Source organism: Caloenas nicobarica, chromosome 4 (genome assembly GCF_036013445.1).
Source record: "Caloenas nicobarica isolate bCalNic1 chromosome 4, bCalNic1.hap1, whole genome shotgun sequence".
Taxonomy (NCBI): Eukaryota; Metazoa; Chordata; class Aves; order Columbiformes; family Columbidae; genus Caloenas; species Caloenas nicobarica.
In genome coordinates, this window is record NC_088248.1 from 44,708,621 (window position 1) to 44,735,545 (window position 26,925).

At 39.7% G+C, this 26,925-nt stretch overlaps 2 protein-coding genes and 1 pseudogene across 6 annotated transcripts in view; 1 reads left to right on the forward strand and 2 right to left on the reverse strand.

The window, feature by feature from the left end:
• Window positions 1-19,917, forward strand: part of WWC2 (WW and C2 domain containing 2) — a 100,242-nt gene extending 80,325 nt beyond the window's left edge. For all 5 annotated transcript variants that reach the window (XM_065633328.1, XM_065633329.1, XM_065633331.1 and 2 more), the window contains 8 exons: window positions 1,284-1,448; window positions 2,230-2,345; window positions 3,358-3,550; window positions 5,475-5,639; window positions 8,136-8,228; window positions 9,269-9,511; window positions 14,709-14,836; window positions 17,405-19,917. In XM_065633328.1, coding sequence (XP_065489400.1) covers window positions 1,284-1,448; window positions 2,230-2,345; window positions 3,358-3,550; window positions 5,475-5,639; window positions 8,136-8,228; window positions 9,269-9,511; window positions 14,709-14,836; window positions 17,405-17,471 — 1,170 coding nt within the window. In that variant the 3' untranslated portion in view covers window positions 17,472-19,917. The remainder of the gene's footprint in view (window positions 1-1,283; window positions 1,449-2,229; window positions 2,346-3,357; window positions 3,551-5,474; window positions 5,640-8,135; window positions 8,229-9,268; window positions 9,512-14,708; window positions 14,837-17,404) is intronic.
• A 925-nt stretch (window positions 19,918-20,842) lies between these two features.
• Window positions 20,843-21,467, reverse strand: LOC135988721 (claudin-22-like; annotated as a pseudogene).
• Window positions 21,468-22,707: 1,240 nt separating this feature from the next.
• LOC135988527 (claudin-22-like) lies at window positions 22,708-23,361 on the reverse strand. The gene has a single exon (XM_065634557.1). The coding sequence runs from the start codon at window positions 23,359-23,361 to the stop codon at window positions 22,708-22,710; it is 654 nt and encodes a 217-aa protein (XP_065490629.1).
• Window positions 23,362-26,925: the final 3,564 nt, after the last annotated feature.

Sequence of the window (26,925 nt, forward strand, 5' to 3'; positions counted from 1 at the left end):
AAAAAGCAAACCCGTGTTATCACAACTTGCCACGAGAAACAAACTAAATTATATTTTTGCGTGTTGTTGTAGATTATATGACGTCTACCTTTTTAGTCTTTCTGATCTGTAGAAATAATGAAAAGGCATGACAATTATAGACCAGCCTATTGGAAACTGGCACTTTTAAAATTTTGTTGTTAATTGTGGCCATCATCTAATTAGTGATGCTTCATTTACTTTCAAATTGCTTTTGCGTCGTCTGGTACAACTCAGTTTAGTTTTTCACCATGAGTCTGACTTAGTAGCACAGCAAGATTTTTCATTACAAGACGCTGAAGAGATGCTGGAATCCGGTGGTGTTCACCAGTCCTGACTGCTGGGAACAGCCTCTCACTGTCAAAAATGTAGAAATTAACTTAATTCCTGGGGAATGTGTTGGCCTTTTTCAGTATGTAAGAGGTTTCCCCTCAGGTAAGGAAAGGGCAGCAGAACAAAAATGCAACAGAATGCAGGATACAAAGGTGAAGAAAAAAACCCATCAACAACAACAACAAAAACCCACAACAGCGAAGACATAAGGGTTAATCACAAGATCAAAAGAAAGAGTTGGGAGTACGATCCCCAGCAGAAAGCCCTGGGCAACATGACCAGAGTCTTGGCAAGAGCCATGTATGCAGCCCAGTAGCTCTGAGGATGGTTTGTTTTGCCAAAGAACAGAGCGCTTTAATCTCCAAGGCACAGCCCAAACATATAATTCATCAGTTTTCCCAGAGTGCCAACTCAGTGGATGTCAGCGCTTGTCCAGATGAAAGGGTTTCTTAATCTCTTTTACTGTCTTTTCATCTGTTCTTCACTGGTTAGAGCAAACAAGGTCATCCGTTATTGTTTGCTGTATTGATGATTTTTGTGGTGGAACAACTGAAAAATTGACTGAAACTTGCTGCTCCATGAGTTGATGCTGCAACTTTCATTGACAGTTTTTCATTATTGAATGCTATAGAAAGCAGACGTGCGCATTACAGTGATATAGAGGGTTTTGTGTGCGTGCACGTGAGGAGAAATTCCGCAGACTGAAGAGATGCCAGAATGGACAATATGAAGGACTTTTCCATGTACTTGTATTTGTTTCTTTTAACTAGAAGTGGAGGGAAATAAAAATTGTACCGTTAAAAAGGGAATTAAGATTCATGTCAAATTTGTGCTCGCTATTTTACATGATACATACTGTAAAATTTCTTTTCAGCTGTCTCGCAGGAAAAAGAAAATATTTAAACAATTTCCTCCTTTCTTATTTTGTGCAGGCTGGGACTCAGATAAGTCTGGCAGATTTATCATTTTCTGATGATACTTGTACTCTGTGGTACAACCTGTTGCCTTGCAGGCAGATTGCCAGCAAAAAACACAAGGAACAAAATGAAGAATCCATGTTTCTGTTAAGCAAGCGGGCATCAGACTTACTGGACTTGGTGAGCAATGTGTTGGCTATTACTGTAATAGCAAGAAAAACCCCATAGATGCTATTTGTGCTGTTGCACTGTGATTACTTGAATATGTAAGTTGTCCTCCCCTGAAGGTCCAAGGCCCTGTTGTCTTGCAGGCATTTTTGTCTGTAGTGCCTTTGTGTGTGAGTAGCTCCTATATGGGATTTTGGGCTTGTTAGCAAGCATGGATGGGGCTGATGCACTCCAAGTTGAAACACTTCAGCTGTGTTTCATTTCAAAAAGAATGTTATTGAAAAGCTTCCTTAGATTTACCGTTGATTTTAATATGCACACATTAAAAATTGCTATTTATTAATTATTCGAATTTGCATACTTAAAGCCATTGCACTGAAAATGCTGTTTATGCAAAGCACATACTAATTATTCTGGTTAAATAAGCTTTTTCTGCTTCAATATCTCCTTGAGAACTGTTAAAAAATGTAACTTTTAAGAGCAACCTTTTTTTACGGAGGCATATTACGAGAGGGAGAGACGAGACATTATAAGGATGACAGGAGTGTATTTGATTGCATTATCATTTTACAAACAATCTATTTTTGATTTAGATTTACTCTGTATATTAAAAAAACATCAGTTAACGTGCTAAACACTGACAATTCAAACCCCTTATAGTTGTGATCTGAGTCACATTTTTGGTGGCATCAGGAAGAAGCAGGATAATGCAGCTCTTGTAAGACTTGTCATTTTTTTACCAATGTTATGTATCACTCAATTTTAGTTTCATCTTCTCTTTCCTTGTGAGCAGGATGCTGTGTCAGCTCTGCTGGAGAGGACATCAGCTGAGCTGCAAGCAGTAGAACAAGAGCTGGCTGAAGACGATGAGGAGGAGGAACAGGACCAAAAGGGCTCTGAGGAAGATTGGTAAAGCCACTGTTCCTCACTCACTGCTCATGGCCTGAATGATTCCACTCGTTCCTCTTATTCTTAGACAAATGAAAGGGCTGTAGTTTTGGAGGATATCATAGAATCATGAATGCTTTGGGCTGGGAGGGACCTTTAAAGATTGTCTAGCCCAACGCCCCTGCCATGCCATGGGCAGGGACACCTTCCACGAGACCAGGTTGCTCAAAGCCCCATCCGACCTGGCCTTGAACGCTGCCAGGGATGGGGCGTCCACAGCTGCTCTGGGCAGCCTGTTCCAGTGCCTCACCACCACTGGAACTGGTGTTAAGTCTCGTTCTCTTGTATGGTCAATGCATTCAGCTTCTTTTAGGTTTACGGTGTCTTGGCTGCTCTGTTAACTCCTCCTACTGGTGCTCCTCCATTCCATGTACATCTTCCTGTGAAACCACCTGGGGAGTCTAAGCACTGGAGGTGTACTAGAATGTCTCATATCAATATTAGTTGCATTAACTATAATAAACAACTAATAGGATTTGAAAAGAGAGCTGCTGTCTGACAAAGCATGTGTGTGTGCTTCTAATGATGGTCTTGTTTTTGAAGAAGTTCCCAAGAAACAGATTTCTTGCTGTATTGCAATGTTGAGTTCTGTTCCTGTGCAATTTTTTAGCTGCAGTGTAGAAACAAATACATGCTGTATGGTGAGTGAAGGGGAGACTTACTCATTTGTTTTATTAATTTATTGCAACCAAAGTCCTTTAACGTTTTATCAATATAAAGCTATTGAAAGTAGTGTAGGGTTGTCATAATGATCTCGAAGGTAAACTATAGTAGAGCTTGCTGGGTTTTATTGGAGCATATAGTGAAATGTGCCTTCATGTGAACTTAATGGAAGCATTTGGGTGATACTCTTGTTTTCCCTGTCACAAAGATGTGTATGTTATAGCTGGGTGAAGGCCTAGGCCTTCTGATACCTTTCTCTGGTGGGCTTTTTCAGTTTGAGAATAAGCCTGGGCTACTTCTGTTCATTCAGGTTAGAAATGCTCGCAGAAGCCTCTGATGAAATTGTCGATGAAGAGGAAGATGACATTAAGCTGGTAGTAGAAGACAACTGTACTGATGACATGGAGTTACTCACTGATGCATCAGAAACAAATGAAGACAAGGACAGAGAGGAGAGTGATGAGGCCCTTGAAAGCCACCAAGCTGCTTTAATACTAACACTGGTGAATATCTTAAAATACACATTCCTACAGTATCTCACTGTATCTGAAGATCTATTTCTGAGCAGTTAATGTAGAAGTCTGCTGTATCTGAGCATTTACTATTTGATGTGGCCTTTGCTGTAACACTTGTCAGTATGTACTTTTAACGGAAACGGTGTGGTCACTTCTGAACTATGAAGAGGGCATTTAACAGACATGCTAGGCAGAACTTCTAAGTCAAAGACAATTATCTAAACATGTCTATCTTCCCTTTTTTTGTTGCATAGGGAAAGTATTCAAAATACAAGTGCAGTTCAGTAACTTCCATTTGTGCACATTTTAAATATTTCTGCACATCTGGTTCATTGTTTCTTTTGTATTATTTAATCTGATAAACAGGGGGGAAGACAGAACAATGGTCAAGATCTTTAAACCAGTGAGGGGATTTCCTTATTTCTTCGTTTTATTTTAGGATGTGAAATACAAAAACTGGCTTAGCAGAGAAGAAGAAGAAAGATTAATGAATGGAAAATTCCAAAATGTGTATTAAACTATCTACTATTGAACTACCCACATGCTGCACATAACTAATTCTAATTCCATGTTCTTGTTAACTGTTTGCTTTAAATTACATTGCACCCATCTGAAAGCACTTTTAGTAAATTTTTAGGAAATGTATCCCTGATCTGGTAGCACATGTTCTAGAAATAAAATTTTTAGAACACCTTTCTGCATCTTAATGAAAAATCTGTAAAACAGCAAAGGTAAAAAGGCAAAGAATCACATCTTGTTCCTTCAATTTTGTGACTATACAACAGTCTAACACCTCAGTGGACTTGCTGGAAACTGTAATTAACTTCCAATTAATGTGGCAAGATGCCAAATGAGCTGAGGCTGTGGTATTAAAAGGACTGACAGCCTGCTGGGTAGCAAGCAAATATAGATCAAAGCCCTAAAGCAGCAAGGGGAGACATCAAGGACAACATCTGAAGGTTGGGCACGCACACAAGTGTTTTGCTAAGCCTGGGCTGGACGGACCTGGACAGTGAGTGAAAGCCACAGCAGAACTCATTGTAAAGCCAGCCACAGTATAGACCTTCGTGTGCTAGATCCTCTCCGGGTTGCAGTTGTGCGATTTAGGTCATTGTATTTATCACATTGAAAACCATGAACCTCATTAAATTACCCGAGGTGAAGAAGATGCCCCAGTGCACATTAGTAACAACAGATGTGCCAGCTGCTGCGGTGCTTGTTTTAACTGGGCTGTCAGGATGATTGTTGCGTGTAAGCACGGGCTGTGCCACCTACGGAGAGGCCAGCACCTGAGGCTCCCTGTGGCACGTGTGGGCAGCTGTAGTAGGCAGCAGGCCCTTCTGAGGGACAGCAGCTAGCAGGGTCTTTGTTGATAAGGCTGGTGCAGCTCTGCAGATTGCTCTAAAGCAGCCCCGCTGCCAGGGTTTGGGGGACATATGACAGTATGTTGGGATGAACCTGGACAATGTAACTTTCCCAGCTGCCCCTTTAGTGTGCATGGGCACCACCTCTAGCATGGCAGAGACTTGCTGTTCTGCAAATGTAGAACAAAATAAATATAAATGTGCAGTAATACTAATAATATCTGCAAATGGCAAAGCAAAACACTTGTTGCACCATGGTTGCATCAAAACATCTGCAGGGCAGCAAAGGCCTTTCTGCAAAAGCCTTGGTTTTACTGGATACAAAGAGTACCTTCAACAACTCCCCACACACTGTGAAGCGTTTTGGGAATGTTCTGTTTCTTTACTTAGTATAGCTTCTCTGTATGTGCAAGATGCTTTTTGCCCCTGATCTTTTTCCATCCGCTGCAAGGTAACAAGAACGCTTGTAAATTCCAAAGGCACAAAATCTACACGGTGGCATGTGTCTGGGTATAGTGAGTTCTTATAAACTAAATTCCTTTTCCTAGGTTGATAAAGAGACTAACACTGAGACATCTGTTAATGAGAACGCAACAGTCCGACCCAAGGACAGAGCCAGCTGGAGCTCAAGACAGCGTCCTTTTGTCAGGAACAGCATGATAGTGCGCTCACAAACCTTCTCTCCAGGCGAGCGGAACCAATACATCTGTAGGGTAAGAGGAAAAACACTTGGAATGAAGAGCTATTAACTAAAGAGTCATTTAACTTCTTGGAAATGATTCATTAATGACAGTGAGTCATGTACCAATTTTCCCTGCAAGAGGCAGAGCCTGTGCTTTCTCTAGGTTCTTTCTTTCCCTGCCTGACCTGATGCGTAGTAGAACTGACTTTCAGCAGAGTTGCATACTCGTGCAAAACACCTCTACTAGGGCAAAATTACATCCCACTGGAGAGAAGTAACACAGATTCCTGTGCTGGCTGTCTGCAAAAAGTGTTTCACTGCGTGTCAGCAACTACAGCTCTCATACAGCAAAACAATTTGTTAAAACGTAGAATAGAGTTCACTGTAAACTGCCATTGCATTATCATATTTTGATAATGTAACCATTTAAGGGTAACAATGCAGAAAGAGCTCAGTCATCAATTCTAAATCTCACTTTGTATCTCAACTGGTTTTAAAGCCCAAATCCTGCTGTAATTTTATCTTTGAAAGGTGTGCGAACGCTGCCTAGGGGCTGAGTTTTAAACATGGCTTTGGTAACAAAGCTCTCCAGTCTCTCTACATCTATGGTAGCATGGAAAAAAAGAATTAAATTATCAGCCCTGTTGCTGCTAAACTAACTGTGAAAATCATGTGTTTAAAGATTCAAGCATGGATTACCAGCTCTATGGATTTTAATTACAGACACCCAAGAAAAGGCGGTTTATTTTTGATCTTTAGATTTTATGGGTTATTCACACAAGTATGACTTCTTTAAAAAAATACTTATGCTTTGATTCTTCTCCGGTTCAGTTAGTGGTAGTTGCCTTATTTGGAAATATTGAAGTTGATCACTTGTCTGTGATTATCATTGGCTTAAAAGAGATACATATCTATAGTCAGTATCTACGTACTTAAATAACTGCTCCATATACCCTCCAGAGTGAAACACAGCAGATTGTTTTATAACAGTCTTTACATAATTTGGATAGATTACTGGCTGAATTCAGAACCTAGCCTTCATCTTCATTCCTGTACACTGGAAATTAGTTGTATTGGCAAAAAAATGTAGCCTTAGTTTACTGCCTGTGGAAGTCTTCAACAGGAAGTAACACTAGTTGCTCTGATAGTTTAGTTACTAATAGTATAAACTCCTGAGGTTTTTGCATCTGGAAAAGTATTGGCCTTCTGTAGCTTTGAACATTGCTACATACCCACTGCCAGAAGCCAGAATCTAAAAAAACATACTTTGAATAAAGCATTCTCTTTCTCACTGTGCACAGTATTGCCTGGAAGCAAAGTAGCCTAGGAAAAATGCGTGTTTGCACAGATGAATCTTTTGCAGCTTCAGAAATACTTGTAGTCTGCTGTCAGGGCTCAAGATTGGGCACTGTAGCTGCACCCGAGTCCACCAGGAGGGCTGAACAACCCAGGTGTTCCCAGCTTGCACCACAGGGATATCCAGCCTTGCTTGCTTTGTGGTGCTGTGCCAGAGGAAAGCATCTGCTGGATGTGCTCTGGCTGACTGCCAGCTGCTCTTCAGAAGAGATGGCCTGGCTTTAAGAAAGAACCTACTCTCATATGATGTTACAGCAAACAGAAAGATTTTTGAGGCCTAAAGGACAGACCTAAAGTCTGTTAGTGCTTTTGAAAATATCCCTTGATAAGTGCTTAAAGAACAGCAGTGATGATAGCCATCTGTGCATATCCAGGGCTGAGCACCCGGTAGTGGCTCCACAGTGAAAAGACAGATTTGTCTCTCAAGAGGTGTATCCATATTGCAGGAGGTTGTATTTCTCACCCCCAGCTCCCAGTCAGTCCTGCATAAGCATGCTTTGGGGCTCTGGCTTTGGTTATTGGAGTGTCAGCAGGATAATTCTTTTTGTCTGTCCTTTTCTGAAGAGGTGAAATAGATGTCCTGCAGATAGATGCTGCTGCTTTCTCTGAAGGTTACCACCACATGTGCTGATGCATCTAGCAATCAGTCCACACTGATGTACGTGGAACTAATGCTGGAATTAAGAAGAAACTACTGCTGAGCTGTGGTGCATGTTTTTGAGAAGCAGAAAGTGTTTCTGAAGGAAGCTGTAGGCACACCTATAGTTGTTACAAATAATAATAATACAAAAATACCATTTGGACAGGTGCATGTCTGCAGTAATTTACCTTACCTATAGTAAATTTGTTAAAAACCTATCCCAGGTAAATGAAATCAATAGTTTATAATCTGCTGTCATATTAAAGCCAGGCAGTGATTTGGCAGTACTTAATAACCATACTTACCTTCCTTACATTCCTAAAGAGTCTGCTGACTATTCAGTCAGTGAGATCAATGGCTGTCTTGCTTTAGCAATGGAATTTTAGAGTTGACACGTTCTAGTTGAAAAAAAATGTATACTAACAGTGACCTACATGTATATCAATACTGATGTTTTCTGACTCGTATTATCAATACAGATGTATTTGTACATGAAGATGCTTTATATCTCTGCTGTATATGTTTTGACAGTTGAATCGAAGTGACAGCGACAGCTCCACACTAGCCAAAAAGTCTCTCTTTGTGAGAAATGCCACAGAACGGCGGAGCCTAAGAGTTAAACGGGTATGTGCTATGTTACCTGGACGTGGTTTAAAACAAACTGCGGGGAGAGTAAGAGTAGCAAACAACTTCAATCATATGCTTTTTTACAAGTGTTTCAGCAGAAGCGATGCAAGTGCCACATGTAGTCCTATAGTTTCAGGTTGAAAGCTCAGTGCAGTGGTCTTAGTCCTGCATCTTCCCCCACCAACAAAGCTTAAGTTGTTCTAGTTACAGCTGAGGCCACTAGCAGGACACTGCTGTCCAGCAGAGTTAAAGAACCCAAATACTACAGAGTGACCCAAGGTGGCTTATGCTGCACAAAAGTCAATAGCAGCAACATACCTCTTGAGCAAATTTTGGTGGAAATTTCAAGGATTCTGATGTCCTTTTAAAGTGGGTTTACTCTTCTCCAGGAGTGTTTTAGCAAAATGGCTGAAGGACAAGAGAGTGAAACTCTATTTCTCTTGCATGGAGTTCATTCTTATGTAAGTTGAGAGAGGTATTGTAACTAAAAAACACTTCTGCAGAAGGGTTGTTACTAGGTAGCAGGATTATATTTGGCATAAGAAAGAAATACTGAATAGTGTGGAATGGCTTCTCCTGCCTAACTTATTCATGTGAAAAGTTGCTGTGAAAGGACAGTAAATAAATGTGAAATACACTAAAGAAATGCATGTTTACAGAGTTCATAACATTATGTGTGTGCTTAGGCCTTGAAAAAGCAAATATTGATAAAAATAAATAATATAGTTGAAACCTATGGGGAAGTCTCTGCAGTTTTGATGTTCTGGCCTCGTGTCATCCTGGGGATCAGAATGGGGTTTTTGTTTTTAATTTGTAAATATTGTACACCCGGTTGGAGAAAGTTTTGCATTTACTTTTAGCTACTGACTGAAGGAAAATTCCAGAATAGATGAATATTTGGACTTGGATCTCATCATAGCAGCTTTCTGCTAAAGAAAAACAAAAAATATTTGAGCTTTTCTGAGTGTTTTATGTCAAATCCTACACGAGCCTCCCTGGATATTAATTTTTATTGTTCTGTCTCCCGAACGATTCAGCCTGTTTGCCAACCAATCATGCGAAGAGCTACACAAGAGTGCCCCATACGCACTTCTCTTGATTTGGAGTTGGACCTCCAGGCATCACGCACGAGACAGAATCGTCTGAATGATGAGCTTCAGGCCTTGCGGGATCTTAAACAAAAACTTGAGGAAATGAAAGGCAGAGGAGAGACAGACCTTCCCCTGTGTGTGCTAGAGGACGAACAGTTCCAGAAACTCTTGAAACAAGCTGAAAAACAGGTATGAGCAGCATACAGATATTGTGTGAATGTATATGCATATGCCCCTGCCTTTCCTATAAATTCATTATAAAAATCAGTCAAAGTTTTTTACAGAAGCTCACATTTGACTAATTACACATCTGAATTACATAGTGTAAACATTATTTCTTTATTAGTTAATACTACAACATTGAAACCTGGAGTTTGAGGTAGTGTCTTTCTAGTGTCCTTGAAATACTTTGGTAATTGAGAGCAGAAACTATCATTTGGAGTAACAGTTGCAGTTGATGTAGTAAAATAGTATAGACACCTACTTAATTTAAAGTTCTCACATCCCAGACATACTTCTACAAACACATCTATGCTTTTTGTCCTTCAGCATCAGTTGATTTGCAGTCTGCACAGAACTTGTAGCCAAAAGATCTTTGTAACGGGTAGAGAGAGGCAGTGACCATTACATACAGTGATGGTGGCATGTGGGAAAGGCTGTACTTCCACTGTGGCCTATTTCCTTATGCAGGATGTTTAAGTTTTGGCAAAGGAAAGCCAAATTCTATTCTCTATGTGATGATCCCTAAAATAATACAAGTATAGGCCCTGTCCCTAAAGTGCCATAAAGTAAGATGGAATGTCCTCCTGTGGATACAAGACAAGAAACAGGATAGAAGGAGAGCCAACAGTGACAAGTTGGAACATGGAAAATTCCGACAAGATACATCAAAAAGTTGGATGTTGTGGGATTTGTGTTTTGTTTTGAGGAAGTTGTTTGTTTTTATAAACTGTGAGGGTGATCATACACTGGAATAAGGGCCTAGAGAGGTTGTCAGAGGAGGAACAAACCCAACCAAACAACAACAACAAAAAGCCAACCTCCACAGCTGGAGATATTCAGAACCCAACTGGACAAGACCCTGAGTACCCAGCTCTAGCTTCACCTACTCTGAGCAGGAGGTTGAAGCAGATGTCCTCTGGAGACCCCTTCCCAGTGTCAGTCAATGTACACCAGTTTTCGATGAGGGCAGGTTGCTACTGACATCCAGGAGGGATTTGTACTCTTCAGCTATTTATGGTTGATAGAGATTAGTGTTTTGATGACACCAAGTTATTCAGAGTAATAAACGTGGGAAGCAGTTTTAACAAGGTGCGGAGGACCTCCTAAGATGTGACCCATAGTTGTTGGTTTTGTTGTTTTATTTTCTTAAAGCTAAATGTCAGTAAATAGCTTTGTGTAGAGCATGGAAGAGATTATCCTAATCTTTACATATACAGAGCTGAGCTCTGAGTTAGATGTTAGGAATGAGATACTCCAGATATAAAAAAAAAACCCATCAGCAAAAACTTCACAGCAATCAGCAGATGTCAAAAAGCAAGTAAGGCAGGAATTACTAAGAAAAGAAGTTGGAACGAAACAAATAATTGCTTTATGACGTAAATACATGTTATGCATGTAACTTAAACATTGTGCAGCTCTGGATCCCCTTCTCAAAGTGGATAATAAAACTACAGACAGTGGAGAGCAATGGTCAAAGGAGGAAACAGCTTCCATATTAGGTGTGGCTAAGTAGCTACAGCTGAAGTCTAGAAAACCATGAGTGGGGTGGAGGAGAGCAATTAATCATTGTCTTTTTATAAAATAGGAAGTAGGGAATTGAAGATGTGGTAGGTTAAACGCAAGTAAACAAAGCACAACACTTAGAAACTGTAAAAATCTTTTCCACAGAACATTGAGTGCTGCGAGTTTGCATAGGTTCAAAAAGTAGTCTGATAAATTAATGGAAGAAAAATCCATGACAGGTCATTAACCATAATGATACCACCTGCTTCGAAAAGTCCTTGACCATCTGACAGCTTAGGAAACAAAGCTTTTTCCCAGTATGTTCTCCCAGCTCTGCGTTTATGTCCTGTTCTGTCCTGTGTGTCTTCCTGTCTCTCCTGCCTTGGCATTTTCTATAGCTAGCACTATACCTTAGCTGTAGCTAGTGGAGTTCTAAAATGGCTATAAAATACAAGCAGAGTTTAGGCTGAGTGTTGACAAGTGTTCTGAAAAACCCTTGGGTAAAATGGGATAAGACAGCACATCTGAACATCACACAGTGTAACTGTGTGGGCTTTTTACCATGTGAATTCACGCTATGAATTTGATCTTTATAAGTTTTAACCAATAATAATAGAAGCTTATATAAAAGAAGCATAGCCGAATTTATTTAGAAGTTCATAGTTTAAATCTAATGCTGGATGCAGGATAGAAATTATAATTTTGAATTGTTTATTTGATTTTAAACTACTCCCCCTCCAAAGCTATTCCCACTGGAATACGGTATGCCTCTGCAACATTTAGTATTATAAATCCTTTGGATTTGTGCTTTATTATTTCACCTGGCTCTTTCAAGGCAGCAGATAGGTTGGTCAAATTTTATATCTCTGGCGTTCAGTGATCAACACCGTGACACAGGCTGTGATGAGGAATAAGGGTAAAACATGCATTCTTAAAATATATGCAGGCTGCAGCACAGCATTTAAGTCCTTCTTTCCAAGCTGAAAGTCACAACAATGATCACAGCCACTCCACCTCTTTGAAGAGCGCTTACAAAGTTTCTAGAAATATTTTTACCCTTAAACTCTCATTGCAGCCTTTCCCTGCAGAGCAAAACAACCCTGAAAACGCTGTACTCTGCTGTCAGTGTTTCTTCTTGGTTAGCAAAACACAGCAGCCTAGAGAACATTGTCATAGATTATTTTTTAGATCCTGCAGGCATTATAATGGCTCAGACTAATGCAGCAGCTGGAAGTGCCAGAGAAATTGAAGTCTCAAGTGAAAAATGAAACCACAGATGTGGGGGATGTTGAAAATCAGTGGCTGCTTGCTAGCATGCAGTTACTCTGCTTGAAGCCAAATACACAGACTCTGTACCTTCCCTCCCCTTCCTACCACACCTTCTTAAGTACAGCAAGTACATAAAGCCCACTAATACCTGCAGATCAGAAAACAGAAGGATTTTCTCTTGTTTAGTTGCATTTTTGTGAGATATCATGCAGTATTTCAAATTTTGAGTCTTAAGTCTTCATACAAGTTTTCAGGTACGTAGTATCCTCTGAAGTGCTGCTTCTTTGTGTATGTCCAAAAAAGATTCCTGTGAGTACCTGTAAAGATCATCTTTATTTCTTTTCAGTACACCTTCTGTGTAGAGGCAATGTGTAATTACGTCATTAATAACATAAATATGTCCTTGTGCCAGTGTTTTATGGTTTTTTGCACAGTTAACAGTTTTTCTTTAGATTTGCTTCATTCTTCTATACAAAAACCACTGGACAAGACAGGAATTAGCATTTCATCTTTAATTTTGATAGTGCTGCTTCTTTGTTATCTCATGCTTGAGCTAAGTGCAGATACAGAGACTCCTATCTGGCACTTATTTTTGGCACTTATTGAATGTGTGACCAATGTGTGTGTGCTTTTCTGTATTTTATATGATGGAGGATTCACTGTTTTTATAATTCACTCAAGAAACATGATGTAAATATAAACCTGGTCATGCACATATCTTCTCATGTGCATACTCTTGGAGACATTGGGTTGAAATCAAAGTTCCTCTGAGAGCATCCTGAAAAAATACAAGGATTAAAAAATGAAAAAGGACTGTAAGATAATGGAGAGTATTAAAACAAAGAAGTCATCTTTGCTGTTAACCTGAAATGCAGTAGACACAAGAATCTTCTGTATAGTTAGGGAAACAATAAAATTAGAAAATTTTGGAATATGGTATATTTAGTGCTTCGATGATAAATATCAGCTAGGGGAGCTGGTGAAACATATGGGCAGTGACATATGTAAAATTAATACGCTACCAGTTGTAAGTTGCAAATTTATGTTCAGTAACTAATAAGGAAAACTATATTTATAGGTTAATTTTAAAGTCATAGCTATTTTGGAGTTGGAGACTGAAGAAGTTAACAGCAGTACAAGCTGACTGGATTTTGAGTGCATTTTTGAAAGGGTGGCGTTCTTTCATGTAAAACGCTTTCAACTGGAGTGCGTTTCAACAGAGGGTACCACTACCCTGCTGTGAACAGATTTCTGTAATTACCCAGTGTGAAACTGATAGTATGGACTAGCTTTTATGAATGACTTGGTTTTGTTGGTTGGGAGTCTACTGGATTGAATTCAGAACTGGAGATGTGAACTCCCTAAGTTTCAAACTAACTTCCAAGATCGCTGTTTCTGGCTTGGGGATGTATCTTAATTTGCAGTAACAGCATTTCAAGTCTGAGTGCCTAAAGTTATGCATCAAAAATTAACCTCTAAAGAACTTCAAAAATTAATAGAAGCAGTTCACGTTCTTAAACAAATTTTGATGGCTGGCAAAATTCAAAACACAATTCTTAATAGTAGTCTGTTGCCAAAATGGTGGATGGTAGAGCTGTGATTGTCCTGTTGATACGGCAGTGTTTGGTAAAGACATATGTAATAGAGCCAGCAATGCTGAGGTACTGTAATGTACTGCTGTGTATGTAGTTGCTCAACAATGTTCACATAAAGAAAGATCCTTGATCTCTTGTTACCACTGGTGTTCTGCTCACTTGCCTCGGCTTTTACATCTCTACAAATGAAAGAATTGAGTCTCACGTGCAAAACAGATGTTGTGTCATGAATAAAAGCACAAAAGTTCACGAATATTAACTTTGCTAAAAAGGTGTATTTTGAAAGCATGCCTTCTCTACTTTTTTTTTTTTCTGTCATTTTAGAATAGGTATAGGCAACTTTCTTGGGAGCTTTCATAGGAAATAAAAGTATTTTACATGAGAAGAGAATCACTATATCCCGGTTCTAAAAAGATAATTGGATAGACAACATTTGTTCATACAGATTTAGGTATTGTCTATCTATAGCCCTAAGAAATGTTTCATCAAAATTTGCAACACCTGTTAGCCACCTGTGATGGCATGGGATTTGCTGTATTTATTTTTTTAGGAAAAGCTCCATTATCTTATTTTGTGCCTGTAGCATAGGCTGGTGCTGTCAATCTTTTATCTTGCTGACTCTTTGTAAAGAGATTTTCATAGAATCATTTAGGTTGACAGAGTCTTTTAGGATCACCGAGTCCAACCATAAACCTAACACTGCCAAGTGGTTTGTGTGACACAGAAGAATTTGTCATTTCTTTGAAATGAGTAGTTGTTCATTATTAGCAAAATATAGTGTTTCTTCCCATTTACAGGCTGAACAGTCAAAAGAAGAACAGAAACAAGGTTTAAGTGCTGAGAAACTGATGAGGAAAGCTTCTAAGGATGTATGTCGGCTAAGGGAGCAGAGCCAGAAAGTGCCGCTGCAGGTGCAGTCATTCAGGTATGGCCTGTTTTGCTTTTCAGGCTCTTTTTATTTTACTGAAGTAACACAAATTATTTCTAAATATAATCAGACATGCCCTGTAATATTAGTCAAAAATCCACATGCCTTTGAGTTGCAGGATACATCATACATTTCTAACATAGCTCAAAGTTGGAGATTGCAAGGACCGGGCCTCGCTGACTTGCTCGCATGGCAGATGTGGCTGGATGTCAGCTGAGCTGTGCTGGGGAGGAAGCAGAGTGAAAAGTTTCAGACCCCCATGTGGCGTCTGCTGTGAGCAAGCACGTGTGTGCCCACTGCCATGGCTCACCTCACCCTCGGCAGATTGACACTAGGCTTTAAGTAATGGGATCTTTTCCAGTGGCAGCAGGTGCTTGAAGCAAATCACCCCTCAAGGAGAAGTACAACAGTATCCAGCTCATCAGGAAACTGATTAACCCACTACTTGTGCCTTGCTCAAGGCTTATTATTCAAGAGAAACCTTGAATCCCTCCTTCTTTTGGTTGCAGGAACAACAACCAATTACCTGACGCAAATGATGAACTGTTCTTGCTTAGTCTAAGCAAGAATGGACACTTTCTATCTCAAACTTAATTCTAACTGGTCTAAATTCCTAAAAGGCTGGACAATAAGTGGCAGGCTAGCAGCCCAAAGGCCACACTTCTATATAAAAATGAATATAAAGCTGTTGATTAAAAAAAAAAGTTTACTTTTCCGTACAGAAGCAATACTGCAAGCTTGTTTAATCTCGTTTGTCACTAACACATTTTTAAAGTTTGATTTCTGAATTCCTATATAGGAAATTTAAGTCAGCTGCTAATACGTGTCAGGATTTTTTCCCTTTTTTAAGTGAGCAGTTTGAGAAGTCCATAAGCAAATGGGGGCCTGTGAGGCACACATTGCAAACCACAACCATAAGTGATGCAGAATCAAAGCAAGAGAGAAAGGAAAGGGGTTCCTCAGCAGAGAAGCATTACAGCTGAGCTCTTTTTCTTCACTATGACATTCAGAGCATCTTCAAAGAGTTTTTACTTTCTCCGCAAGTCTTGAGAAAGAGTTTCGGTCGGTGCTGGTTGTTTAACAGTCATCACAGAGTGCTGCACAAATTTACAGGAACATGTAATAGTTCTCAAGATATCATTCCCCTGCAAGAAGGGTATTGTGAGACACCATTCTCCTTTATCTTCTAATCACCACACAAATAGCCAAGGAATCCAATTTACATAGCTGACTTTGCTCTGAGCTACTGTTTTTGACGGGAACTCAAGCTTTGCCAGTGGAAAACATGGTTTAGCCTACTGGACGAATAGTTACCTCCTAAGGCTGAATTGCACTCGCCCCTGCTAGTTAGATTTGTTACAGTGCTGTGGCCTTGTGGTGGCTTGACCCTTGCTGGACACTAGATGCCTACTAAGCTGCTCTATCATCCTGCTGAGGAGGGGGAGAAAATAAGATGGAAAAAAAACTCGTGGGTCAAGATGAAGGCAGTTTAATAAAACAAAAGCTGTGTGCGGATGCAATGGAAAACAAAAGATTTATTCTCTAGTTCCCATCAGCAGGCGATGCCCAGCCTGTTCGTGGGAAGTAGGGCTTCAGTGTGTGTGGCAGTTGCTCCAGAAGACAAACGTCGTAATAACAAATGGCCCCCCTCCTCCTCATCCTTTCTCTTAGCTTCTGTTGCTGAACAGATGTCATACGGTATGGAATGTCCCTTTGGTCAGTTTGGGTCAGCTGTCCTGGCTGTGCCCCCTCTCAAGATCTTGCCCAGCCCCAGCCTCCTGGCAAGGGAGAATGTGGAGCCAGCCCTGAGCCGTCACCAAATGCTGGTGGGATATCAACACCTGCCCAGCTACCGATGCACAGCACTGTGAGGGCTGCTGTGGGGAAAATTAACTCCATCTCAGCTAGACCCAGTGCAGGCCTCCAAGACTAATCACACAAAGGCATTTTTGAAGCTCTCAAGAAGAATGACTGTTCTGAGCTTTAGTTTTTAAGCCCCCAATACTTATCATCTGCTCTCTAGGCTGCTGGCAGACAAGTTTGTGTAAACTTGTTATGCTTCAGTAATCCCTCAGTTCATAGGCGATGGAAATGGTAACAGCACAGGGGCAGCAGCTAGAGAACAGTTGACAATTCTGCTTCTCTGAGTTTTGCCCAGACTAAATTATGATTTTTTTTTTCCCTCACTTTTCCCAAGTCAGGATAAAATGTTTTATTTTGCCTTTTCATCCTCCCACTGAAATATCATCATAGGAAATTTAGCGACTAGATCAATATTGCAGTCTCATCATTGGAGGTATTAATGAAATATTGATTTTTTTTTTTTTTAATCTTCCAAAATTGGAACTGCTTTTTACATAAATCTGCGTAAGAAGGGAATTATGTCAGAATGCTCTGGTAATCACATTTGTTGTAAATAAACTGACTGTGGATTTTCCTCACTGTATGTTTTCCAAACCCATCTTTTAAAGAACTGTGCTGTAACATCAGCAACTCTACAGCAGATGACATTGGAGTCATGCCATAAATAGTAAAATAATAACTTGTTTTCTTTTCTAATTTCAGGGAGAAGATAGCATACTTCACAAGAGCAAAGATCAGTATACCAGCCCTTCCAGCAGATGATGTGTAATTGATTGTGATTATGCATTTTCACTGAAGTGTTTTTCCACTTGCTCATCTCTTTTCAGATGAACTTTGTAGTTCCAGTGACCTGCTTTTAAAGATCTTCTATTTTACACTCGCTATTGATGTGTTTATTTGTAAAATACAGTGAATTGAATTGTATGCTTAAAAAATGGCAAAAATACCAACCACCGGAAAACCAAAGTAGACTAATTTTGGTATACTGATGCTGATTTTGTACAGTTTGTATGTATTGCATGTGTGTTTTTATTTTGTAAAGATGGAACAAAGGCAGTACCAAGCATGTATAGTGTTGAACTGCACTGTGTTGAGAAATATTACGTTCAACAGAAGAGTATCTTTATTTTCATGTGAGCAGACTGTGAAGATGGCTGTTTTGCCATGCAATATTTTTGTACAAGAGTGTGACTTTCATAGTTTAAAGTTAACCACAAGTGAAAGCTCCTTTCCAAAACATCAAGGCTGCCTCACAACAGCTGCTAATCAAGATTCATCACTCACACTGGAATTTTGTTTCTGAAAACAAATTTTTCTGGTTTTGTTTTCTAATACTTTGTAGGAAGCTACAGAGTTCAGAGTTTAGTTTTGTGAATGGACAGTACGTTAACCTGCACTGAAAGGTTTCTTGTATGTGTAGGAGAGTGGGCCAAGCAAGGCAGGCAAGTAACGCTAAAAACTTATGAGACTACCAAAAAGGGGCAGCTGCTTTCTGAACTGAAAGGTGAATCAGATTCATAGTACCAACATTGAAATTGGAATAGTTATAACCACTGTACACTTAAAAATGAGAGCTTCTCTATGTTAATCTTTTGTCCTAGAGGCTGTCTTATTGCCAGCTAGGAATACATAAAAGTGTTTGTTAGGTTTACAAATGTGAATATGTTTTCATTGAAGTATTTGTACCAGAAGAAAAATCTGTCACATAGTAACTCAGATATCAGAAGTCTTGCTGGAAAGGTAAACCCTTTCTGAAAAAGAAAAGTTCCTGACTAGAAGTTTTCACATATTTTGGTACCATAAAGTAACATTTTTTTTAAATACAGTTGACCCTGTATACAGCTGAGGGTGCACAGGTTTAATAAAGAGATGTGAATGGCATGTTTCAGATTTCTCTTACATGCTAAGGAGAAGCATCAACTTGGATATATTTTGCTAGAAGTCCAGAATATCAGGTGTAGGTGTTTAAGCAGCCCTGTCTTGGTGAAGCAGTTGGGGTTTTTTGTGGGTACCGTGTAAGTAGGTGGACATTGCAGATAATAGGATTATTTTATTTTCCACTTACTATGTTGCACTCCGGTGTATTTAATTAATTGGCTGAAGTTTTCTTCCCCAAGCAACAAGCCATGTATATATGGACTTCATCTTTCAAAAAGGCTATAATTACTTGGTGAGAAAATGGAAGCAAATATAACCACAATATGGTAGCAGCTGTCTCAAATTCAAAGTGACAATTCTGTGAGGAGAGGTCTGTGTAACACCCAAGGGTTTTCTTATGCACAAATACATCAGTTCACTTAAATGTATAGACAAACATGCTACTTTGGGCAAGATGACTGACTGAACATGCTTTATGAATGCCCCATTTGTTTTTCGTTTCTGAGGTTTGAGATAACATTCACGTTTGAAAGGTCAATTTAAAAAAAAATCTGAAATTATTTATGTAGAGGTGAAATGAAGGTTGACAATTTCAACTTCTCAATTTGATTATGTAAGTTGTTTGTAGAATGATGTTTAGAGGTGTACTTTATGATTTTTCTTTTATTTATTTACAGTCTTATTTATGTTCTGTTTAATATAGTTCAGTTCTGGCCATAAAAATATTTGACATGGAGGATGCTATTGTGAAAAATATTTAGAGCTAAACAAATTCTTGCCAGGTTAGCTATATTTCTAAAAAAGTATTGTAGTCTGATTCGTAAGGATAAGGTGAGGTTGAAATTCAAGTATTGCTGGCTTTAGCTTGCAAAACTCATTTAAAAATGAGAGACTTAAACATATTCATGTTCCTTGATTTCCAAATTGGTAAAGTTGAACATACTTATAGGCAGCTTTTAACAATTTGGGGGTTGGTGTTTTGGAGTTTTTTTACTAATTCAGATTACTCACACTTGAAACACTCAATAGAATAAGCTAAAATAATACATACAAATAAACCCCCATGAGTTTAAAATTATAAATATTTCTCTTGAATTGGAATTTACTCTGCGCAGCAGGGTACAACGAATGTAATTAGTTCTATTTCCAGGTACCAATGTCACTGCAGTTGCATATATCAAAGTCTAAATACTACTGGTACAAGAATATTTAGCCAAGGAGCAAAGTTTAGCAGAAATTGTTATAGAATACAAATCAAATAATTTTAAGGTTTTTGGTTTTTTACTATTGTTATGTTTATACTATATAAAATATCAAATGCTCAGGACTGAACTAAATATTTAATCAGGTTATATTCTGAATGTGTTTCTGTTCTAATTTTGTTTGTAAAAGTATGCAACTACATCACATAGATTAACTTGTCTCTGCACTTTCCATGTGTTTCAGTGATTGGAAAATACATTTTTTAACAAAGCTCTTTTCCAGGCCAGTGTTTCATGTAATTGTTTTATTGCTGGTTTATGTCTTTATATGCTCTGCAGAAACAGATGGCTGCTACAGCTTTGTCAATGTAAAATCATTGCAATTTATAGAAAGTTCACATCAATCGCTGACAAGTCTTAGGATAAGTTATATAGAAACTGATGCATATACTTGAAGTTAGTTCTTTACATTCATTAAGTAAAAACTGCAATAGCAATGAACACGGGCAACTCTCCACTGGACAAAGTCTCCTTATTACTTGGAGACAGTTGCTTTCCAGAGAGAGAGAGATTGTGCAGGGATACACTCCATCTATCTCTCTCCCCTTGTATTACATGACATTATGTCTGGGAACACTTGTTTACACTGGTGTAAATGATACAAGTCCAGGGAACCTCATTCAAGGTAGTATTGTATTAGGTTTTTGTAATGCGTATCGAACTGGCACTACAAACTGTTTCAGGATTTCAATACTATTTTTGTAAAAAAGACATTGTTTAAAGCAGCCTCCGTAGGAGTTCCACCATTTAAAATCTGGTCAAGTCTCTGTATTTGCCTAGAGATAAAAAAAAAATATATACTCACTTATTAAAAAAAAAAAAAAAAAATCTGCAATTGATCAGATTTTGGAGAAATACAGTGGTGACTTAAATCTCCACAGCTCGTCAATCATTGTAATTAAATTTGAAGGTAAATAGTGATTAAAGGGATTACTTAGCAAGAAACAGTCCTTCTCCTCCAATCTTGTAAACAGTAACCTGTCTGTTCAGCAGACCTTTCTTACTGTAATGCAGGAGTAAGAAATCTGAAAACCTTATATCTACCCTTTTTGAAGTCTTCCATTTCCAGATGTTGCTGGGTGTCTTGCATATCTGGCATTGCATACTTTGCTCTGGTAACTGATGGCCAGACGATAAGCAGGTTGTGGAGAGGAGTAGAGATCTCTCTAGAATTATAAAGAAATCCACCAAACCAACCACTGAGCAGTGCATCCCCTGGGATGTCTTCATCCCAAAATTCCTGCTTTATAGAAGTGACAATCCAAGAAACAGGGACTAAGGCCAGAACTCCAGCCATCCACAGGAGTAGTCCTCCAAGTACTAACAGCTGTTTCTTTACTGTCTGCTATGTATCCTCCATCTTTAGGCAGTCCAAACCACGACCAGAGATCACATGGCTCAGAATTCTAGAGGCAAAGCTAGGAAAGAATCAAAACCTTTATACTGTGCTCCTCCTACATCTTGGACTATACAGAATTTGCCAGGGTCCAAAGCTCCAGTACACTTAAGTCTAAGTTGAGATTTTTCCAGTCTGGTAAATAGTTACAGGTACCAGTTAAAATCCATCCTAGTACAGCCAACAGAAGTCCAAGTAACTGTAGCCTGTGTCTGTGGACCAAGTTCATTTTTAACAGTAACAGAAGCTCTAAACCACTCACTTTTTCAGACACTGTTCTGTTCAATTCTTTGTCATACCAAACATAAACAAAAGTTAAAACCATGCTTTATAAAGCATGAAATACTCCTCCCTCTCCTGCTTTGCGTTGCCTGGTTCCACCTGCAGTGTTTGGGAATAGGGAGGTAGCAAGATAAATAACTGAAGGGTGTGGCCACAGCTGGGCTCACTTTTCATTAGTTTTGGTTTGTTTGTTTGTTTGTTTTTTAAGAAAAGCATGTATTTTACTTTCCATCAATCTGCTAAAGTATTACAACAGTTCTGCTGGTTTGGCATCTCGCAGTTTGTTTTCAAATTAAGTTCCAACACCACATTGATAGATTTCTGCTTAGAGCAAATGAAGCTGTCTGCTTTGTGGCTGCTTAAATAGAATTTGTTTAAAGTCAAAGGTTCCACGTTCAGAACAACATGTTGCTCTAAATGAATGGAGCTTAGGGAGCCTTTGATTGGAGGCATAACGCCTCCATACCTGTATCAGAAAAAGATAGTGTAAGTATTTTTTAAAGTAGCGTTTCCCAGACCATTTTTGTTGCATAAAGTATGCAGGTGCCAGAAACACTTAGAATAACTTGTATGAGCAGCTTAATGTGCTAGACTGGGAAAACACAGTTGCTATGAAGCACCCGCCCTGTAACACCCCATGCACAAAAAGACATCTGCAAAGCTTGCTAGAATTTCAGAAACCTACAGTTTTCTCAGCACAACAATTTCCAAGTATACAGAAAAACAACCTGATGCAATGCATGTATTTAGTCTGTTTAGGATGTGAAAACTCTCGAGTTTTTATGTCCCTAGATTAGGCAAGTGGAAAACTGCAACAGGGAGTCAAGCTTTGAGGCTCATTTAATTGGTGGATATAAAAAGGAAGCATATTCTGGTTAAAAGCCAAGCTGTAAAGGAACATGCATATTCATTTTCAGGATTTTACAGTGCAGTTGAGAAAGCAAAAGCAACTTTTCTGTGCAGTCTATGAAAACTTCAGCATTCTGCTGTGAAACACAGTTTTAAACAGTTCTGCAGGTGAGAAAACACACCACCTTCCAGGACCAGTTATGGAGAAAACACCTAAGTTTAGGAAATCAGCTAGATAACAAAGAGTCCTTTGAATTACTACTGGAACAAGCTTCTGGCTTGCATGAGGGTTTGAAAAAGACAAGGCAGTCTTTCCGTACTACTTAAAACCTCCTATTTTAAGGCCCAGTTTCAGTTTCCAAGTGTTGACACTGATCTTGCTGTTCTGCTACTGTGTAACGGACCGAAGATGGATGGATTTCAGTCGAACAGACTGTGCAATTAAGAAGGGATCCTCCTAATATGAGACAAAATCCAGCAAGCCAGCCAACAAATAACGCTTCCCCAAAATCCCACCTGGGAACAATATCTGGTATATTCTCATCCCAAAATTCCTGGACTGTGGAGTGGGCAACCCAAGAAACTGGGACAGTAGCTGTAATCCCCGATATCCAGAAGAGCATTCCTCCAAACAGCAACAGCCGCTTCTTTTGTTCCTGTTGTCTTTCACCAATTTTCAAACAGTCCAACCCAAATCCTGAGACCAAGAGGCCCAAAAGCCCTGATCCATTGGAAAAAAACATCAAAATCCTAGAAATCCTGAGCTCTGGAGGCAAAGCTAGGAAAGAATCAAAGTCCTTGCACTGCATCCCCCCTTCTTCCTGGACAACACAAGCTTGCCAGAGTCCCATGGTCCAGATCTCCAGTTCATTCAGTTCCAAGTTAAGATTTTTCCACTGGGGTAAATAGGTGGTGAGACAGGATAGGACCCATCCCACCAGAGAGAAGAGTATGCCACTTAATTGCATCATTGGTCGATGCACCAAGGCCATTATAAGGGCAGAGTCTTAAAAGCTTGCGGAGGAAGGTCTCCCCAGCAGTTCTGGAACAACTGCTACCTTGAGGGAAGGTGGAAGCTATGACGATTTTACTTCTCTGCTGCCCCAAATATAAGCCTTTGCTATTAACCCTTTGTAGGCTCTGAAACACTTTTTTGTTCTTCACAAGTATAAAGTTTCATATAAAGGACGAAGGACTTCACTAAACCATGAGTTAGGCTTTCCGATAAGGATTTGATCTGTTACCTTCCAATTTGCTTGGTAAAATTATATCCCAGTGCCTGATGATTACAAGCCTGAGGATGAACAAAGAGGGCTCTATGACCCCTCACCCTAAAACACAACAGAAATCTTTGTGCTTCAATACGGATTAATTAGATTTTAAGTGGTGATAAAAAGTCAGCTCTGTGTGCAACAGGACTTCATTGTAATAGCTAAATTTGAGATTTCAGGGATGTAAATCAAGGCCTTGTAAAGAAAGGTGGACTGTTTGCCTATAATCTTTATTCTTAGACTTCCTCAACATACATAAAACGGCTTATCTTCCACTGCCCTGTTTTACATCCCCAGCACTGTAAAAGACACTTTGTAAAAGATCCTTATGTTTCACATTTTCTACATTCATTTCTTTTAAAATAGGCTTTGTTTTGACTGACTATTAAGGGGAAAAGGAGACGGATATGGTGAAAGTCCCATAGAAAATGAAATCCTAGACATCCCTCCCACCGTAATGAACCCAGGCAGGTCAGCAACCAGCATAAACTTTACCTGCCCCAGGACTTCACCATGGTAGCAGCTTACACCAGCTCAGTGTCCCCTTTCCTAGCGCACATGTCCCAGATGGCACAGAGTGTATCCACTTAGTGTTTAACAACATTTGGCACTCAGTGCTCCCAGGGCCAGGAATGCCTAGTACCTTTCTGATCAAAGCAAGATACCATTATGCCACTACCCCGTTAGGAAACCCTGCTTTTTTCTGCTCTCCTATCAGCTACATTTGTGCTTGTCCACTGAGTCAGCAAGGAGAACATTTGTCTGCTGTTCCCCTCTGCAGATGTAAGAACACAGCCTGTACAGGAGGGAGCTGAGCAGTGTGAACACATGCACACACGTACAACACGGAGGTGCTTCTCAGTCTTTCTTGACTTCATTTCCTAGATGCAATAATGTACTTATCTGCATATTTTAGTTCTCAGTTGCTCAGAATAGGTTATCACGTGATGGAAAAACACAACACTGATTTTGAAGGTTTGCAAAATCCTAAAGATTATCATTAAGAAATTTCACTGTGAGAGATCTCCTTCATTTCTGTATTGAGTCTTAATTTCTAACCCTTATGTTTTTCCTGTCACAAGCTACAAAGAGCCATCACAAAGAAAGATGATCTCTTTCCTTTTGCTTGTGTACCAACCCAGTCCAATGACTTACACCTGGTCAAAAAATTACCATGCACAAGAGCGGCAATCACTAAGGATATTACTGACAACACTGGGAACAAATTGATGCAAGCAAGGCTCTAATTTTGGCCATCCACTAGGCAAAAGAAGAAAAAAATCCCAACCCTGTATTCATTCAAACTCCAGATTGTATTTTCAGATTTGGTAGTGTAATTTCTCTCCCCTGTCTGTGTTCAGAGTAAGAATACTAGTTCTGGAAACCATCACAACATTCAATGAGAAACACCACAATGTCATTTGAACAATTTTTGAGATAAACAACTACACTTTAGGAGTGCTTCTGCTCATTCAGGGGCTACATGCTTATTTGACTTTTAAATCATGGCTTCTCTTGTCCCTGAACTTTTAACATTTTCTTCTCTGCTCTTAATTCCAACATTCAATACAGTGTGAGAGCACAAGATCAGGCATGTGAAGTCCATTCATTTTACTAATGTTGACCACAGTTGGAGCAGTGGTCAGAAGCAAGCAGACTGCTGCACCAGTAAGATCTGCCAGTTAAATTTTGCCACTTACTGTTAAGCGTACACTAACTTAGAGCAAGCACAGCTTCCTTATACTATCCTGTACAAGATTATAAAAGAATCTGGGTGGATGGGGGGGATAGGTAGGAAATAATTCTATGATTCTATTCTGTTCTATGACTTGTCACCTGGATAATAACAAGGGCTGAAATGACTTAACTCGGAACTTAATCATCTTATGAAAATTGCAGCAGACCCATAAACAACAACAATGAAAGAACTTCTAGCTGAACTGAGATATGTAAATTCTTGGCTCAGTAACTGCCTTAGTCCTTTCTCCCTTGTCACCCTTTCACGTTTTTTCTCCCCGCTATTATTTTATTTATTTCTCTCACATCTAAAAATGTCTCATTCCCAGAATAATTTTATTTTGGTAGACTCATGCCTACACAGAAGGTAACACATCAGAGTTACTGCAAATCCTAAGGGCTAGAATTGGGCAATATACAGCAACCACATGTATACTGCAGGGGTCCATGTCCCAGCTGTGCTCAACCCAAGCTGAAGGGCCTTCTCCAGCCCTGAGCCCAAATCTCCCATCAGTTTCTGTTTCACTGCTCAGGGCAATTTAAAACATAAACCCAGAGTGTACTTCTACATTGTAATGACAAAAAACACCTGCTGCTACCGCGCCACCTGCAACGACAGCAGCTGCACCAGCCTGATCATCTGCAGGGGTTTCAGTGGAGGTGGCCACTGCCCTCCAGGCTGGTGGGGCAGGGAAACTACCTGCCAGGGATCTCCCCAGACATTGCCACAGGGCCACACACAGGTGAGCTGCTCCAGGACAACTTCACCCTTTCTCTTTCCCCTGCTCACCCCGCCAGCCTCTGCACAAGGACTGCCCCTGTCTAACACAAACTTGTCAAGAAGACAAGGAGGAGCAGGTACACCTGTCACTGAGCACTGCACTTTCAGGTAAGGGGGGGTGAGGATAAATTTAGAGGTGATTTTGACTAGTTTTAGAGCTGCTGCTTTTTTTTTTTTCCCCCTTACAGACTTTATTTAAAGTCTGATGTAAGCAACACCCACAGCAGCTTAAGCAGCTAAAATAATTTAAACATAAGGAACTGAGATGCAGAGAAGAGAGACTTCTGGTCACTTCCCCAGTGCCTGCCTCATGCAGGAGCCAGCAGAGACTCTCTGGAGCATCAGCCCCACCAAAGCCAGGCACTTGCCAAAGACACACAGATTGGTACATCTTACACATGCTGCTATTGCCATTCAACCGTTTCAGCAGCCAGTTCTGTGAGACATTAAGCTTTTGTAGCTCCCATTACAGACGATGTCCAGGAAGAATAAAGCGTAGGTCACAAGCAGGTTCCTACAGTTCCAGTAATACTGTTTAAGGCATCAGAGATCACATCATTCCTTCAAACTAACTCCAAGCATTATTTTGCAAACTGATTTTGACCAGACTAAAGCAGAATGGGGATGGTCAGCATGCATATAATTTTATCCAGGCAAGTGCTTTAAATTTTTACTCCCCATAAAACCATTTCAGGCTGAACACAAGGATTCTGAATCTTATTGCAAGTAATATGTATTTTCTTTAAAAGCTTTAGGACTACACTAAC

Excerpts from the sequence above, each read along its gene's own strand:
- LOC135988527 (XM_065634557.1), bottom strand. The coding sequence starts at position 23,361 with ATGGCCTTGGTGCATCGACCAATGATGCAATTAAGTGGCATACTCTTC.